Below are 19,430 nucleotides of genomic sequence, written 5' to 3'. Positions count from 1 at the left end.
TACAACAGACAGTCACATTGGAAAACAAAAAATGCAAAGATTGAAAATGAAAAGTGCACCCGCACTCACACGCATACATACTTACAATTAGTTTCTTATTTTTGGGAAAACAAAAACAAAAACAAATAAAACAACAAAAAAAGTGCAAGCAAGATCACAGAACAACAATTTACAACAGAGGCCTAGAGTTGCCCAAAGGCTCAACCCTCTGACTGAGCCACCAACAGCCTGAAATGATGGTGGAAGGAGGAGATGGGGGTAATGGCATCAACTTGAGACCTGGAGGCTCCTGGTGTGGCTTTGTTGGACCCCACATCCCCACCCTTACACCACCATCGCTTTGCTTCATCCATTTGTACAGAGAGAAGGCTCAAGTTTCATTAAACTTTCCAAAGACCCAACAGGGCTTCCCCACCCACCCCAGATAGTACAATCAAAGTTAGTTTGACTCCACCATGCTTCTCCTTTTAAGTGCCAGCAAAGCTCCAAATATAAAGGCTTTTCAGTCACAATGACATCATCATTATCATCCAAATCCCAAACATTTCCATTATATTTAATCTAACAATCACCATTAAATATTTCCACTTCATCATCAAACTATTTCCACACAGACATGCTTCAAGTCTAGGTGTTAGCTCTGATTTGTAAATGGAAATAAACATTTCTTTTTATTGGTTGCTAGTGATTTTGTCGGCAAATGTAACACTAATTTAACACACCATAAAGTCATACAGTATAATCCGAGTGCCTTGCGTGAAATGTGTACACTCAAGTGCACTTTAGTTATAATCTGTACTCAACATTACAATCCTCAAGCAGTGTTGTGCCATGCAACTGGTTCCACTGAGAAGAAAATGTCTGCAGAATAATAAATAACACACTATTTTGGTTCGATTTGCTTCTTTCTTTTTTTTTCTTCACTGACCTTCTGTGGATATACGCTTACACTCATACACACACATGTACTCACATATATAGAAACACGCACTCACACACAGAGGCATAAACGCACTTGGAGAGCAAATGTAGCCACGCTGTGCAAAATGTAAAATTATTTTTTTTAAAGGTACAGAACCAAACAAGCAAACAAACAGGAACTGAACATAAGTTAAAGGTTTTAGTCGTCGTTATTTAAAAATGCATTACCGACTTTATCAAAATATGAGTCATTCATGCAAAGTTGAATTGAATTGAGGGGGTAGTACAGTATTTGCACCTACTGCCCGTCTGCATCAGATGGCAAACACGAGTACAGTTCAGATACATTCTAGCGAGCCATCTGATCCTGTGAATTTCCTTTCAGAGACATGATGCAGCATTAAAATGAGACGTTCATTCAAGCCGAAGCTGGCTGAGTCTGAGCCGTTTCATACTCTTACCTGTACACAAAAATATGAAACACTGTGTAAAATGGCAATTTGTTGCCCTTAATTCAATCCCCATATTTACAGGTATTGTCTCCAAACTCAAACCTCACATCCGCACTAATAAATCATTTAGAAATGTCCCCATAAATCAGCACTCGTACTTCACCTGTCTTCTAAAAATGCTTGTTAAGTTGCCATGAGAAACCCAGTTAAACTGGTTGAGGACACTATAACGGGTCATTTCAATAAGAGAAAAATAAAAGATATCTTTTCAGTGAAAGCCCATAAAGATGCATGCTGGCTGACCATTTAAACCCACGTTTCTCCACACTTACACCAGATTCTTTAGCGCAGACTAGCAGTGTTAGCATAACTTCTACAACAACATATTTTTCTTATCAACCCCAAAAAACAGAAAAAGAAACAAATCAGATGGCTTCACAGAGGCTGTCATATGTCATTTGAATGTATACATGTTAACAAATGTCCAATACAGTTTAATTTATTTATATTTTGGTGACACTGTCTCTCTTTTAGACAGGTTTGATCTTGAAAGAGCAACCTGATTGAGTATTGCTCTATGCTAGCAACACAGAGCTTAGCATATCCGCTAATGTAAAATCAATGACCCCTTAACATTATTCTCTGGTGATCATTGTGCTGATAATGGCAAAGACTGTGAGAGAATTAAGTACTCACATAAAAATCTATTTATGCGAAGCTAAAGGTGGAATACAGTTTTATAAAGACAACACCTCTTAAGGGGTGTAGTCTGTAATCAGGATTGCAACTATTATTTATTACAAATTTTTACTTATCTGATAAAAGAGAAGTTAGAGTGATGGGAACAATGACTGTAGAAACGTTTTCTGTAGTCATTGGATGGGACAGTTAGCTTAATCTCAAGACTGGGGAAACTATGGGGGCCCTGAGAGGTCAAATAAACTGCAACTTAAGAAAACACCAGAAAACAGAAAAATGTTTCAAAAGCACACAAAATACAATGGCAGTGTTTTGGGGGAGACATTAACCAAAACCTGTAAAGGACTCCACAAAGAGACAGACACTTAAATGAAGCTAAGGATTCATCTGTGTTACGTTTCGTTCAGGAGAAAAAGATACAAAATTTGTTTTAATTGTGTGACTTACCAAATACTGTAGATACACACAAAAAATACTTGTGTTTCGTTCATTATATCTTGTTTGGTTTTTTTTTTTAGTTTTTTCTTTTTTTTCTTTTAACTGTATTCTATTTAACCTTTGTTGTATTTTTTGAAAAACACTTTCAAAATATTGAAATATATTTTGAAAAAGGGTGGAGTGCCCACTCCAGGTCAGGGACTAGACCCTGCCCCAAGTGGAGGAGTTTAAGTATCTCGGGGTCTTGTTCACGAGTGATGGGAGAAGGGAGCGGGAGATCGACAGACGGATTGGTGCAGCAGCTGCAGTGATGCGGACGCTGTACCACAGCGGTCCCCAACCCCCGGGCCTCGGACCGGTAACGGTCCGTGAGTCGTTTGGTACCGGGCCGCGAGAGTTGAGGCTCAGATGTGAAATGTCTGGTTTTCAGGGTTTTTATCGGTTTTCAGCGTTATTTTGTTATCGTTTTTATTGTTAACTCGGTTTTCCTGGGTCTTTTCACGTGTGTTATGAATAAATCTTCTTTTTTCGGTACCGGTACTAGTTTTATTTTGTTGTATTTATCCGCGACACCTTAAAGGCCGGTCCGTGAAAATATTGTCGGGCATAAACCGGTCCGTGGCACAAAAAAAGTTGGGGACTGCTGCTGTACTGGTCTGTTGTGGTGAAGAGAGAGCTGAGTGTAAAAGCGAAGCTCTCAATTTACCGTACAATCTACGTCCCTACCCTCACCTATGGTCACAAGCTGTGGGTAGTGACCGAAAAAACGAGATCACAAATACAAGGCCAGCCACCCTTCGGAGGAAGGGTGGCTCAGAGTAGAGCCGCTGCTCCTCCACATCGAAAGGAGCCAGTTGAGGTGGTTCGGGCATCTGACAAGGATGCCCCCTGGGCACCTCCTGGGTAAGGTTTTCCAGGCATGTCCCACCAGGAAGAGGCCCCGGGGCAGACCCAGGACACACTGGAGAGATTATATCTCTCGGCTGGCCTGGGAACGCTTTGGTGTTCATAAGCCATAGGAGGTGGCTGGGGAGAGGGAGGTCTGGGCTTCTCTGCTTGGGCTGCTGCCCCCGCGACCCGACCTTGGATAAGCGGAAGAAAATGGATGGATGTATTTTTCTATTTCTATTGTGTTTTATTCATCATCAGTTTTGTTTTGTGTGCTATTACAGCATTTTAGTATTTGTTGGTGTTATTTTTCTTAGCTACAGTGCATTTGACCTCTCAGGGCCACTGTAAGAAACAGTTTTCCTGGCCGTATGTCTGTGTAGGGTTTCACTCAAACAGGTAATGTTAGTCTAAGACCCTTGAATCAAGGGTGGCTGGACTTCTTTACGTTTTTTGAAGATGTTTCACCTCTCATCCTGGCTACCAGCACCTCTAATGTTTATGGATTAACGTGTAATATAAAACAAAAGGTTGTAAATGATAAAAATGATGATCTTCAGTGTGGGTTATGTGCCATACTATTCATTTCTTCCATACTTTCCAGAGTCACTACAAGATGAACTCTGGCATATAAGCCACGGTGAAATGATGAAACAATTCCTTTAACACTTTCTTTTTGTCTTCACTCTGTCAGAATACCTGGACGAGAAAATGCCGACTTTCCTTACATCCACTTGACCTCTGCTACTCAGATCCTCGCACAGATCCTGCCTAGCTTGGAAATGGCTACAATTATTGTAGTTTTCAAATAAAGTCCCACAAACAGACATGCACACACACACATACACACTAACACACACCCAGTTTGGCCAAAAGAGTTCATATTACAAACACATTATTGCGAATTAAGTGTGCTTTCTCTTCGATTTCAATTACAAGTTTTGAAAAAACAACTGAAACAACAACATGCGAATGAAAAAGAAATTAAAAAAAGGAATCATTAAAAAATACGTTTTTTTGGCCTCCGCATAGGCCAGACAAAGATCTGCATTGTCCACACATTGATCCTACATTCTTAACACACAGATAATACACACCAAGCACCAGGAGCGTTTTAGTCTCGCATTGGCTTCACAGTCATTGTTTCATCGAGGGAAAGGGCGAACAAAGGTCAGGTAAAGGATTTGTGAGGGACGCTAAGCCTAAATTGTATTTTTAAATACATCGTTTGATCAGAGATAGTTGATTAAGAGAAAAATCCTTCTCTCCTTTAATCAGAGGATCACATCCGCACACTAAAAACCACCGGTGTCAATCCCAAAATGCATCATTAATTTTGTGGAAAAACCCCATGCAACGAGAGAGGACAGGGTGAGGTCAAAGATGGTCTGAGTTCCTGACCAGAGACTCCGACGTGTCCGGCGAGGGTGAGGTTTTATGAGCGCGTAGATGGAGAATCAGTCGAAATTCTGTACAATTCACTCTGCCTTTAAAAAACTGCATGGAGCAGGAAACCCTGCAGACAAATAATGGAGCAGAGTTCAGTGTCTCAGCTCTGCCGTGCACGGTAAAGGACAGAGGGAGTAAATGAAATTTTGATTGGGTGTATATTTCACAGTTGACTAACACTGAAACATACTGCTCCATGGTTATCAAGGGTCTTCAATGCCCTGTCCTCTGCCTAACACCTATCCATCTTATTAATTCTCGCTCACTACTTGACTGAGTTGCAGCTGAAGATCATTAGGGCTCATCCGAGGGCCCTTATGAGGGTTCCTGTGGAGTAGTATGCCTCAGAAGTGCCCTTGGCAGGCTGAAGTGTGTGTCTTGCTAGCAAACTTATTGCCAGCTGATGAATTCCTCTGTTGAGACAGAGAGAGAATGAAGGGAGGGGGGATTCAGGTCAAGCACAACAGGGAATTCGAGTGACCAAAATAAATAAATAAACGGGGCGGAGGTTGGCTCGCCACTGGAAAGACGTTTCGGGAATATGCATCGCCGTGGTTGCTGTGTGCTCAGTCGTGTCAAAGGTCGCGGGGACAGAACGTAGAGAGAGTAGCGGCGAGCAGATCAGAAGAGGAGAGGGGGGGTAGCCTCTGAGGCACAGTGAGGGGGGTTACGGAGAAGTGGTTTTGGGAGAGGATGAAGGGCCAAGAGGAAGAGGCGCAGCTCAGCAGATTAAGTGAGGGTGATGTAGGCTGAGGCCTTCTCCTTCAGTTGTCTTAGACACAGATGACAGCTCCAGCTCCCTGTACAACACACACACACACAGATTGGGAGTTCAATCACTGCTATTGTAAAGCCTTGTGGATTAATCCCTCATTTCACACAGAGCGTTAAGTAACACTGTAAATTAAAGCTCCGTGTTTAAACACCACACGCTGTGCCTGTGGTTTGTGGGTGCAGAGGATCTGACAAGTAGTTTGGTTTGGATTCCGGCTCAGGATTTGTGACATTAATTAAACATAAAGTCGAGACAGATGCTGAAATGTTCTCCTCAACCTTAACGCTTCAAAGTGAACCCAGACTAAAGGTGGTACACAAATATAAGTTTATCATCGACGCGTGTGCGGAGACCCGAAATTAACTGACTGCTGCTGAATTTTAAAAAATATTTTCCTGTAAATCGAAAGCATCGCATGTGTGGGCAGAGCTTGACACTGTTAGTGCGTGTTGAACACAAGTGGCACCGCTACTGTATGTTCAGCCAAGTGACACTTTTGCCATGGAAACAGATTATCTTTCTACTACTCATTTCCATGACAACGCCATCAAACATTTTGAGGCAGCCATCTTATGTGGCAAATGACAGTTTGATTTAAACAGAAGTACCTTCTCCATTTCTGTAATCGCAGTCACGGTATTTTAGACCGCCGTATTCAGATTAAAACATTCATTCAAAAAAGAAAAAGAAAAAAAAGAAAAGAGTCCTGAGGGTCATATTCTTTAAAAATGCCTTAAAAATCAGCACGACTGCTCTGACTGCAGGTTTCACTCTCCTCATTCTACCTACAGCACAGATAGTTCCATGTCTCTGTAATGATAAAAATGTTGTCGTGGTTGTGGAAAGTTGTGAAGTCTGATAAAAATGAGGATGCGGTACATTGTGTAGCTTTGCGGCGTGCATGCGTACCCTCTGGCGGCTCAGACATCGGAGGGCTCAGACAGTACATGTGATAGCCTCTGTCACAATCGTCACAGAACAACAGCTGGTCCTGCAAAAGAAGAGAATTAGTGTCGTTAATCACACGTGCGCACGGTCTTGAAATCAAAGCCGAGGACTGCAGCGGCAAAACATAGTGTGTGTAGTGCTTTAACAATGATTTTGTATTTATATAATCAAGCGACTGGGGTGTGATGAATATGTCCCTGGTTGTTTTTTTTAATTTCATATTCATAACTTCAACCTTTGTTGTGGCAGGCGGTAAAAAGCTCAACAGGATCAACAACTCTCTTTCTTTGTTGTATGTACACTAGATGCTTTAACCAGCACTTTGAGTCCTGCATTGCAGTCTGTGTAAATTTAAGCACCTTCAAAAAAATCTGCACTTCTGGAAGGGTTTTCAGTAAAATTTGTTTGATCTCAGTAAATTGTGGGCAGCACTATAACACCATCCTTCAGCCGTGCACCGTCTTCATGCACTCAAGTATTTGAGCCAGACATCGGCCTCGGATAACTACAAAAATAAATATCAGCAGTATTCACTTATACCTGCTCTGCCTAAGTTTTTCTGGCATTATGTATGAGCTGTACATGTGTGTGTGTGTATGTTTGTGTGTGTGTGTGTGTGTGTGTGCAGCCACATGTGCTTAGATTTAACGTGTAGTAGAAAGTAAGAGCCTACGTCGTTCTCAGAGGTGCCACACAGGCTGCAGGACTTGCACTCGATGCACTGCCAGCGATAAGTCCTCACCGCAGCTGTCATGTTCACTGTGAACTGCAGACAGGACGGGTGGCCTGGGTGCACACACACAAACACACACACACACACACGCGCGCGCACACAGGCACACAGGCACACAGACACGCGTTCACTATTTCTGTCTGTATTTTGAGGACAGTCATCCAGCTGTTTCTTCCAGCTGTAAATTCATTTGCTTCATTCAGGTGATCTGTTTGAGGAGAACTTAGCAGGTATTTTGCAAGCGACTGAATGCTTGCTTGGTTGCCGCTCCCCCCTGCATATTTATGAAGAATGTAAATACGGTCTTGATAATAACCACAATTATTGGCATGTGAATTAATCCATATAGTTGCTTTAACTTGGTCTTAGACATAGACTGTATATAAAAGATGGGCAGAGCTTTTGGGTCTGAAAAATGAAGCTAGAAGTGCCTTAAACCTGCATTATTTCTAACTGTCAGCAAGAAGGACGTCAACTCCATAGAAGTCTATGAGAAAATGAGCCGACTTCTCAGTTGATTTTGACCACATGATCTTCTCAGCCACTAATTTCAAGTCTTCATCAGTACTGTTTAGAGTAAACTTGTTGATAAACCTTCAGGTTTTCAGTTATACTCCTTGCTTGTTCCAAGTGTGGTTGTCCTAAAACACATATATAAAGGCAGTTTTTCAGGAAGTACAATTTAGTTCAAGTAGTTTAGTTTAGTTTCTGTGTTTTTTAACTCGCCACAGCTAACAATGTCTTGGTGCTTTATGGATGCACCTTGCTAACCAAGATTGCCAGCTAGCCTTAGATGATCAGCTCTTTGTGTTGGTAAGATTATCAGGATATACCCAGTGGCTACATTCAGCTTTTATATAGAACCCGCTGCCCTAGTTAAATAAAATGACAGGGAAGTAATAACAGTTTTCATAAACTGAAGTCCACATTTCAGTCATTTGGAAAACAAACTATCTCTTCTTTTCTGCAGTTATTTGAATTTTTCCTGATATTTACTGTTACATGATTATGAAAATATAAATGTTATGTCATCCACACTTTCTGACCTTCCAGTTATGAAGGACCATACCAGTGTCTTGCATGCACTAGCCCAATCACTACAAATCACATAAACCCTTTTTTTCTGTCCTTTTTATTTTTCAAACATAAATGTGAGAAGAAAAAAATATGTAGTACATGCAGTCAAATTATAAGTACACATTCTGCACCACTGCACCATCTGCTTTTATACAGATAACCGAAATGTACAAACACATCTCACACCAAAAAAATGAGCCTTATAATAAGAAAACAAAAATACAAGCACAATTAAACAAATACGTTCTCTACTCTCTCCACTAAAATAAACGCTCCTTGCTATTCACAGTCAAAATACATGCTAGGAGGGGGGTCGTTCTCTCATCAAATCAGATTCTTCGTATCAAAGGAAAGAGGAAACAGACAATCATTATAATATCACACTTGGATGATGCACAAAAAGCTAGTGTTGAAGGCAGAACATAATATTCTAAACACTTTTGTGTTTTCTTGCCAGACAAGAAGGTCACATTGAGATGACATTTTATTGGTTCCATTCATATTTCAGTGCCAGCAAAATATCTGCATGAACCGCAGAGCAGAGTGTTGTGATCAGCAGAAATGACCACATTAAATTTGTAGAATAAGAGCTTCAGTTATACACAACATTGTCTCTCATAATGCACATCAACTTTCCACGCCTTTATACAAAAGTTTCCTCTATTTCTGGTTATGGACGTCAGCAAAAACCTTTTACCAACCATATTTGTTGCTCATTATAACCCATGAAGAATCAGTTTCTTTAAAAAATCCAATCATTATTAGGTTTTGTTGTTTTAATGAATACATTTGAATTGCATGAATGCAGTTAGCCCTGATTTGTAAGTCGGGATAAAAATGTGATTAGGAATGAGAAACTGTCTGAGAACAATTTACATTACAGCCACCATTTCCCAAAACACATCATGTTGCTTAAGTTGTTTGCTTTCAATGTATTTTCTGGTTTCCAGAGAGCCACTCTTTTCCATCAATTTGCATACAGCGTTCAACTTCCAGTGACTTATAATCATGAGATATTACATCAAAGAGAAAGGCAATAATCTGCTATTATTTAACCACAGTTAGTTTTGGCTAGTGATGCTGTTGTTTTCTCATTGCATCATTGTTTACCATCATTATAAGAGGTAATGTGCTCTTTTCACAGCTAAACTTGTGGTCAGAAGCATGAATGTGATGGTTATTTAGGTCTTTTTGTCACGGACCCAGTTCCAGGGATTCGGGGTCCGTGAGCAGTGTGGACTACTATTGTAGTTATTATTATTATTATTATTATTATTATTATCATTATTGTGGTTGTTGTTATTATGGTTGTGTCTGCTGTCCTGTTTTTCCGTGTTGGTGTACTGTCAGGTGTTTAGGGGTGTGTGCTTGTGTATGTGAGGGTGCGGTCGTGGCAGGCACTTTTAGGCCTGGTGGGTGTGGCCCTGCCAGCTGACCGGTCCCACCCAGGAATCCACACACACCTGGCGCCGATCAAGCCTCGTCAGAGGAGCTTCAAAACAGTGTGGCTGAGAGCTCCTCGACGCTGGATCGTTGAGTGACTTCCCGTCAGTCTTAAGTGTATTGTGCAAGGTTAGTGCAAGTCTACTGTTAGGTTTTGTACTCACGGCTGCCTTTGGTATGCGTGTTTCCTCAGGAGGAATTGTGGCGACCAGGAGGCAGCACACGGAGAGTACACAGGGAACGGGATAAAGGAGAAGACACGGAACGGGAGTTGGGATCGCACGGGGGGATTTATTGTTGTTCGGATTGTCACCACTGTAAATAAACACTGTTGCACTGTAGAGTCCTGCATTTTGGGTCCTCCTTTCCCCACATCCCCACGGTCTGCCAGCGAGACCGTGACAGAACGATCCAGCCATTATGGGCCCAGCGGACTCAAGGACCGTCTCACAGGAGGAATTGCTCGCCCAGCTCTGGAAATACTGTCGGAGCATTATCCAGGCGGCGGATCCACATCAGAGACACATGCAGGTCGTATTTTTTGATGCCTTCCTGTCTTCAACCACCTGTTCCATGAGCTTTTTGGACATTAAGAGACTAATTTCGATTATAACCACGCTGAGGGAAAGTTCCTGTTTTGAGCTGTTTGGTTTGGGCTGTCCGGGCGAGGAGGATATGGCAACCTCCCTGGGAGCCCTTGCTGCCTATTTCTTTTTTCATAGGCTGATAGCCTCCCCGCCGTCGCTTGCAGCTCGCTTGTTGGACCCTCCATTGCGGGGGAAACGTTTCACACGCCCTCTGCACCTCACCACATCTCCACTCACCTCTGCGGCACCTGCTGAGTCAGCAGACCAAGGACCGGCAGCTCAAAATCACACAGCTGCTCTCCTGTCCGGCCGGCTGGTGGAACCTCAGCCTGATACGCTGGCCCCGGCATCGTTAAAGAAGTGACGCTTGCGCCGCCGGCGTGCCTCACCGCAGTCAGACTCTAAAACTTTCCAACAGCCGGCTGTGGTGAGTCATATGGACAATTCATCTTCATTCACCTCATCTGTTTATTCACGGGACTGTGTGAAAGCTAACCTCGTAGCACAGCCAGCTGCCCAGCCTGTAGCCGTAGCACAGCCAGCTGCCCAGCCCGTAGCCGTAGCACAGCCAGCTGCCCAGCCCGTAGCCGTAGCACAGCCAGCTGCCCAGCCCGTAGCCGTAGCACAGCCAGCTGCCCAGCCTGTAGCCGTAGCACAGCCAGCTGCCCAGCCTGTAGCCGTAGCACAGCCAGTCCAGTCAGCCTCTCGTCTTCATCCTCAGTTGGAGGCTGATATGCCTGCTGGAACTACCCTGCCATTATGTCACCCGCCTGTTGTTTCTACATCGCTGTCCAGTCTACCACGAGTAGCTGCCGCACCATTATCACCTCCGCCCTTTGCAGCTACTTCTCCACCAGCGTCCCATCAGACTGCAGCGACCGCAGAACTCTCGACTTCACCATCCACATCACCCGCTCGACCGTCATCTTCGCCACCTGCAGCTTCCGCATCGCCATCTTCACCTCCGGATCAACGACCATCTATACCCGCGTCGCAGCCGGAGGAGCGGCTCAGCGAGCGGGAGGAGCCCGCGTCGCCAGCTGTGGAGCTCAGCGAGCCGGAGGAGCTCAGCATGCCCGAGCGGGAGCTCAGCGAGCGGGAGGAGCCCGCGTCGCCAGCTGTGGAGCTCAGCGAGCCGAAGGAGCTCAGCGAGCCGAAGGAGCTCAGCGAGCCGAAGGAGCTCAGCGAGCCGGAGGAGCTCAGCGAGCCGGAGGAGCTCAGCGAGCAGGAGGAGCTCAGCATGCCCGAGCGGGAGCTCAGCGAGCGGGAGGAGCCCGCGTCGCCAGCTGTGGAGCTCAGCATGCCCGAGCCGGAGGAGCTCAGCGAGCCACCAGCAGAGGAGCTCAGCGAGCCACCAGCAGAGGAGCTCAGCGAGCCACCAGCAGAGGAGCTCAGCGAGCCACCAGCAGAGGAGCTCAGCGAGCCACCAGCAGAGGAGCTCGGCGAGCGGAAGGAACAACCGGCGCTGCCAGCCGCGGAGGGGCTCTCTCTGCCAGCCGCGGAGGGGCTCTCGCTGCCAGCCGCGGCTGGCTCGCTGCCAGCCGCGGAGGGGCTCTCGCTGCCAGCCGAGGAGGGGCTCTCGCTGCCAGCCGAGGAGGGACCCGCTCAGCCGGAGGTCAGCGAACCGGAGGGACCTCCACGTCTAGCGCGGCCTCCACGCCATCCACGTCCAGTGCGTCCACGTCAGCGACCGGCGCGTCATAGACCATGTGCCACGCCTCGCTGTTGCTCACCGGAGCAGCGACGTTGCCATCGGACCCGTGGCAGGCCACCAGAACTGTTCCGCCGCCACCGGACCCGTGGCAGGCCGCCGGAGGAGCAGCGCCGCCGCCACCGGACCCGTGGCAGGCCACCAGAACCGTTCCGCCGCCACCGGACCCATGGCAGGCCGCCGGAGGAGCAGCGCCGCCGCCACTGGATCCGTGGCAGGCCGCCTGAAGCGTTCCGCTTCCATCATGGGGTTGGAGGTAGGCCGCCCGAACTGTTTTCCCACCACTGCCTGACCCGTAGCGAGTTTTGCCTGCTTGCGGTCCACTGGGTCGGCCGCAAGAACTGTTGTTCCCACCATGGCAGTGGTTGGACATTTGAACTGGGGTTTTGGATTTTTCTCCAATCCACATGGGGTCAAAATTATACATACACTCAATTAAATCTTTTAATAAGTGCTGCTAAAGGTTCTACGCTCTTTTAACTTGACAAGGCCCATTATCTTATTAACTCAATAGTCATCATGATTGTCTACAACTGGTAGTTTCTCTTCACCAGCATAAGACGAATTTGTCTGACAGCACTCACTGTGAATACTCAGATACTTAATACTCAGAACAAAGGGAAAATCCAAGGAACTCATTAAAGAGTTAAGAAGGAAAACTGTTGTTTTACATAGCTTGGAAAGGTGTCTTGGAGTCTAAACAACTGAAGGCTCCAGGATCATCAGTTCAAACAATTGTATGCAAGTACAAGTTATTTGGATGTGTCATCGCTTTGCTAAATTCTGGAAGAAGACTCAAACTGTCACCATCAGATGAGAGGAAACTGATTACGATGTTCAGGAACAACCTATGAACACCAAGGCTCAGCCCTGACACACGAACTAGAAACTGCTGGAACACCAGTGTCATGGTCCACAGTGAAACAAGTTTTACATCACCATGGACTCAAAATGGACCAAGCAAGATGCCCCTGCTACAAAACCTAAGAACACTATACCAGTTGTTGGGCATGATAGTGGTACCATCATGCTCTGGGGCTGTTAGTATAATCGACTCACCACGGATCACCACGACTCGACTCGGATCAACTGTTTTTTTTATTACAATCTAATATTACCTAACATGCATGGTTGTCGTCATAGCAACGTGTCAGAGCGTCCCGCTTTGACACCTTTTGTTGTAGCAACACAAATGCTACAACAAAGGGTGGACGTCAAGGCGACAATATACCTGCTGCTCAGTCTGTGGCTTTTCGTCAGACTCAGGGATCACGGCGTTGTTTTTTGTAGCCATTTCCCTCATAGCCAGGTTTTAAAAAATGCCGTTTTTCATTTCCGTGAACGAGTCATCAAGTGATGCTACTGACCAGCCAATCAGTGGCATGCAGACTAGAGATGGACCGATCCAATATTACGTATCGGTATCGGTCCGATACTGACATAAATTACTGGATCGGATATCGGAGAGAAATAAAAAATTTAATCCGATCCATTAAATATCGAAAAAGCACCTCACAAAACTTGCGACATGGCATAACTCGGATCATAACCGTAGCACGTGGCAGCAGTATGCATCACGTGATAGAGCGGCTGTGTGTATTTGTAGCCTCGCTACCAATCCGGCATTTCATCTCCGAGGAAGTTATCCCAGAGAGAAGTAAAGCAAATGTGTAAGTTCATCTCTGAATGTTTGTAAAGCATTCCCGCGTTAAGCTTAACAACCGACATATGGAGCGACTGCCTCTTCTCTCTCCCTCCCTCTTCAATACTACTTCAATCATGAAACTGATCAATGATCAGCTGATCGGCTTTTCTGTCGTGAGTCCGTCTCTCTTGTTTGTTTATCGCCCACTTCGCGCCAGAAAGAGGAAACCAGCGGCTGAATAACAGCAGCACGTTTAAGCTTGATAATCTGTTGTTAGAATTTATTTAATATTACTTTCTACACCAGGATCTTTTTCTACGTAGCTGACGGCTGGTAACTGTGCAGGGGCGGATCTAGGAAAGTTTAGCCAAGGGGGCCGATAGGGCATGAACAGGGAAAAGGGGGCACAAAGACATACTTTTCTTTCTTATTCTCATTTAAAATGTCTATCTTTTAATAAATAATTACCCGAATCTTACACCCAAAGTTTTAATCTGATGTAAAATGTATAGAAGTCCATTACTGTATATAGTAACTATTAAGTCTAATATACCCTAGTAAGCTATAGTACTTTTTCCTTTGGGAAGGTACCATCTGTGCAGTCTGCAATTTTGTTGAAGAAAGATGTTGAATCTATTTAATTATTCTTCAAAAACAATTCTGTGCATTTTTTTTTTCACACTGCATCAAATTAAAGTTGATTACGTCAATTAAGCATCATGAGGTGGACAGTGGGTGGTTTCCTATTTTTTTATTTTTTTTATTTTTTTTGCTGGGTGTTTTAGAACCCTATTAGTTAGGTTGCTTACTCTTTAAAATACCAGAATAGGGAGGATGGAGTAGGTTTAAGTTTATTAGATTGATCAGTGTTGCTGAACTATGAAATATTTTGGGTGCAGTGTATTTTTTGCATACAGGTATAACAGAATGGCTTTAGTGGGGTTTTTTTTAACTTGAGTATGAACTTATACAAAAAGCAGCAAGATATTAGAAAAACAGTTTTATTGAATAAAAAACACTATATCGGATTCATATCGGTATTGGCAGATATCCAAATTTATGATATCGGTATCGGTATCGGACATGAAAAAGTGGTATCGTGCCATCTCTAATGCAGACTGATGACGTTAGATTTTAGTACCTGCTCAGATTGCTTGGAACCCCGGCCGAGTGGGTACTAAAAAAGTACCAGCTCCTATGGCCTAATGGAAAACCCTGAAAACCTGGGCAAACCGTGCCGAGTCGATAAGTAGATACTGATGGAAAAGGGGCTTTAAATTGATTAGTGTGGGTGTATTTATATATTTGAGCCTCTACCTATACTGTTGACCCTGTGTGGATTAGAGAAAATCCGAAAAACAATACAAGTTGTGCAACCAGCTCTTGTTTTTTAAAATTATAAAAAAACGTGTGCTGTATAATCATTCCCTGGAAAAAGCACGGTTCAAAGAAATCATGACATTCATGCTCATGATGAACATATGAAAACTTCTGATCTCTTTGAGTTTTGCAAGTAACTCTTTAAAAGAAAAGCCATCAGCTCACTGACAATCATGTTGTGATGATACCAGTATTAATGTTGTGTTCTTTGGTATTGTGACCACTTTAGTGTCTGGGCAACCACTACTTTAAGGTTTCAGTGTGGTTACTTTCCCTTAGCTATATCCAAGTCTGTGCAAACTGATTTTTAGGTAGTGTAATTAAAGATAATCACTTGCAGTTTGAAACACTGAAGCAAATGGCTAGTAAGGACTCTAGTTTTACTGTACATCATTTGTATTACATGGGCTAAAAACACTGGTATGGTCCATTTTAAGCATTAATGAAAAGAATCAAAACTTTATTTTACTTAAAATGGGCCTATTGTGCTTTTTTTGTTACTTTCTGTCATATAAAGTTATCCCTTATAAGGTCATTTGAAGCACAGAAGCCCCACCCACATCGTGATTAAAAAGTCTCTTAATAAGATGCAGCCAATCAGAAGAAAGTTCCCTTAAAGAGTTGGTGCCCTTAAAAGGGAGGGGAGTTGAAGTGGAGTGTATCAAACTATGAATGAACTTGGTCAGTACCGAGGTTCAGTATACGACAAGTAATGATTATTTTGAACTGCCAATCGTGCAAAGCTACAAAGTTCAAGAATAAAAATCTGGAAATTAGCAAAATAGGGCCACATTAAGTAGTAAACATGAAATCTTAAGCCAAGAAATTCAATGTATTAAAACTGTGCCTTAACAGCCATTCTGCCAATCATCCCCTTCAGTGGTGCCCTACCTGAGCGTCCACAGTCCGCACAGGAAATAAGGTCTTCAGGACAGCCGGTCTTCTTTGAGCCTCCGAGGCAAAAGTCGCAGTAGCCGTTGGCAATGACTGAGCCATCCGCTGCTTTCTTGGCTGAGAGAAGAAAAAGAAAAAGGGGGTAAGAAAAACTTTCTCCCAACTGGACTCCTGGGGAAAAGAGGATGAAGAGCAAGAGTGTAAATTCATAAGTCAGTGTTATGAAATGTTGCCTCGGGGTGAAGAGGCTGTATCAGTCTCTCGACAGTGAGACAGATTGAAGAGGGAAAACCTATAAAAGTCATATCAGGTGAACAAAGCAACCATCACTGAGGTGTGCTGGGAAGCATGGTCAATGGAGTATTACAGAATACGAGTGATTAGAGATAAAATGATGAGATAACAAAGCAAAAGAAAGTAGACGTGTAACTAAGTCTTGGTCACCACTCATTATTATATATTTACTTTGGTAAAATAAGCACCAACGCAGGCCTGCTCTGGAGCCTGGGACTCTCCAAACACTGGCTCACCCAGTGAGGGTGGGACCGAACAGAAGGGAACGTCCGCTGGGAGCCCCTGGGGTCTAGCAAATATTTTCAGGAGTGGAGGAGGAGGGAGAGCAGAGGAGACAGAAAGAGAGAGACCGTGTGTTCCCGTGTATGTGTGCGTGTGCTTGTGGATGTGTGCTTGTGTCCGTGCATGTGTTGGGGGGTGCCGGGACAGACCTGCCATCATGCTGAGCACGGAGAGGCAAGTGCTCCATGTGAAGCCGTTTCATAATAATTATTAACAAAGAGAAATTCCCCCTGCCTGCCTGAGTGCTGTGTATATACTGTAAGTATCACTGTATGTGTGTGTGTGTATGATCCACACGTACCCCTTATCTCTCTGTCTGACTGTTGGTCTTCCTGCCTGTCTGTCTGTCTGTCTCCTGCCTGTCTCACTACTGTTGATTGCATAATCATTTTAATGGAAGCAATCACATAACCACTGCAGACTATTTGTATGTGTGCTTTCGTCTCAAAGATGTAATGCAGCGGACGGGTCCTTCACAGTGAGTCACCAGGCTGGTGCACTGGTGAATATACAATAGAGTGGATTATACAGGTACACACTCACACACATACAAGCTCAAGTGGAAAACCATTCATCCCGCAGGAAAATAAAAGCACTATAAGCAATACTGTGGTTGTGCTCTTATCATTAATCCATCCATTTATAAGGGTGGAGTCTTGCTAGGCCGGAAAGGGGAGGAGAGGGTGAATTTGATGGAATTTGATGTTGGAAAGGGGAAGGTGGAGTGAGAGGAAGAGATTGGGTTTCTACTCGAAAGGGTACGTCTTTAATCCCCAATGAGAAATAAAAATAAAAAAAAAAGTCCTGATCAAGATGAGAGACTGGCAAACATAAAGACAGACACATGGGAGAGGAAAGGAATAATGCACTGTGTCTGCTACAGCAAAACCATAAGCAGTAGGCTCTATATCATGAGATCAGTGTAGTACTGTGCACCGTAACTCTGAGCCTGGTTATGCACTTTCATACTCTATATTGTAGAATCATGAATACTACCATCTATATTGGGTTATCGACTATCAACAGAGATAGCAATGACAGTAGATTTACTGTATGTGTAAAACAGTGTCTATCTAGTCCCCTAGCATTTCAATATAAATGGCTGCAACCTCACATTTCTCAATAATCTCTTCTGCCAGTGGTGATATAATGAGATCTGCTGGTGTCAGCTTTTTCAAATGATGATAGTTTAATTGAAGAAAAAAAATTACCTGCACATCATCAGGCTGGTGTGCTGGCAAAGGTTAGACAGATATGTCCTGCCCTATTTTTCCCCCTTAATTAAAAATCATCAGCCAGCCAGTGTGGTCTTTTTTGTGGATCCAATTAATGAAATGAAACGCCAACAAAAAAAATCATAATCACCAATATATTCATCTGTTTTTTTCTTACTATAGTATTGACCAAGTTGCAGTTAAATAGTGGTAAAATTACATTTTATCCAAAATTAAATAAATATTAAAAAATACAGTTCTTACATTTTCAAGTACATTACAGCAAGTCTAGCGGTGGAGGCAGTTATCTTGGCTTAATATTACAATCAGAAACCTATCATGTCTGTGTGCTAGCATGTTAGCATAATGTTTTAGCGCTTTTGTAGCTATTAATAATTCATCAATCATCATAAAATTCCCACCATGTCATTATACTTGCTGCTTACTGTAAACTGCTGGCTGTCTGTTACATAGGAAAAAAATCTGAACACAGCCCAGGCATACGAAAATTCCCTGTTTTAGCTATGCATGCCGGCATGCTAATATTTGCCACTTAGCAAAATAAAGTACGGCTGAGGCTAGCACTATCCTTGATCGCTGCTGATGACCAAAGGTATTTCATTCAGAAAAATTATCAGGGACAGACATCCCATTCAAAGAATCCTAAATTCATATATTGGAGATAAAGTATCTGAATTTCAGGAGCGGGACCACGCCTCCAGTTCTACAAGCTGTTCGTTCTCATTCACGTGCCCCACCCTCCCTCTCCTTTTCAGTTCTTTAACGTCTTCACTTCTATTTAGTACATGGGGAACTGCCAGGCCTGAGAGCTGCCGCCAGTCCCCTTCGTGGCCTTCCCCAAACTGCAAATCAATTCATGTCTAAGCCTCACCTTATCTACTAAAATGCTATCAAACCTAAAATGAGGACATGGGCCCAGCGAGTAAATATGCATTTAATACATATAACATTCATATAATGAAAATCACAGCAAGAGCAAAGATGGTGGTAAAATTTCCCTTGCTTGGGAAAAAAAAGCTTTAGAAAACCTTTTATCGAACAAACACGGCAAACTTTTTTAGTGGATCAGAACTGACTGGAGATTCTTAAAATGTAATTTTTATGTCCAAAACAAATAGACAGTACTTCACAATAATTGTCCAAATAGCTCCCAGAGGTATTCAGAATAGCAGCAGAGTGGTGAGGCTTGCTTCAGCTCATCTAAATGTTTGTACAAGTGTTTTCAACCCACAGATGTATAGTGATAAGTCATTGTCCTGCTATGTCTCAAATCCATCCATCCATTCATTTTCTTCCACTTATCCAGTTCAAGGTGGCTGGAGTCTGTCCCAGCTGCCGCAGAATGATAGACAGGTGCACCCTGGACAGGTTGCCAGTCTGTCGTAGGACTAACAGAGAGAGACAACCATTCCCACTCACGTTCACATCAATGGGTAATTTTAAATGAATAAATAACTCCACTACCTGCAAGTCTTTGCCCAGAGAGAACCCACACAAACACGGGGTGAACATGCAAACTCCACACAGAAAGGCTACAACCAAATGGTGGGCATTCTTGATTCCCGTGAGACAACAGTGC

General features: G+C 43.6%; 2 protein-coding genes across 2 annotated transcripts in view; one reads left to right on the top strand and one right to left on the bottom strand.

Annotated features, from left to right (window-relative positions):
• Window positions 1–5,576: 5,576 nt before the first annotated feature.
• dpf1 (double PHD fingers 1) overlaps window positions 5,577–19,430 on the bottom strand; it is a 51,263-nt gene continuing 37,409 nt past the window's right edge. Inside the window, exons 9-12 of the mRNA XM_085370259.1 lie at window positions 16,038–16,157; window positions 7,244–7,356; window positions 6,532–6,613; window positions 5,577–5,647 (exon numbers count right to left, since the gene is read on the bottom strand). Of these exons, the coding sequence (XP_085226385.1) occupies window positions 5,577–5,647; window positions 6,532–6,613; window positions 7,244–7,356; window positions 16,038–16,157 (386 nt within the window). The remainder of the gene's footprint in view (window positions 5,648–6,531; window positions 6,614–7,243; window positions 7,357–16,037; window positions 16,158–19,430) is intronic.
• Window positions 11,144–12,601, top strand: LOC146618383 (uncharacterized). Its single transcript, XM_085371396.1, has 2 exons — window positions 11,144–11,625; window positions 11,710–12,601. The coding sequence occupies exons 1-2, from the start codon at window positions 11,144–11,146 to the stop codon at window positions 12,599–12,601; spliced, it is 1,374 nt and encodes a 457-aa protein (XP_085227522.1).

The sequence above is a fragment of the Diplotaxodon limnothrissa genome, linkage group LG14, assembly GCF_057381915.1.
Source record: "Diplotaxodon limnothrissa isolate DT_005_m linkage group LG14, D_limnothrissa_male_GT1.1, whole genome shotgun sequence".
NCBI classification, from domain to species: domain Eukaryota; kingdom Metazoa; phylum Chordata; class Actinopteri; order Cichliformes; family Cichlidae; genus Diplotaxodon; species Diplotaxodon limnothrissa.
Note: the sequence above shows the minus strand (reverse complement) of the source record. Positions and strands in the feature narration are given on the sequence as shown.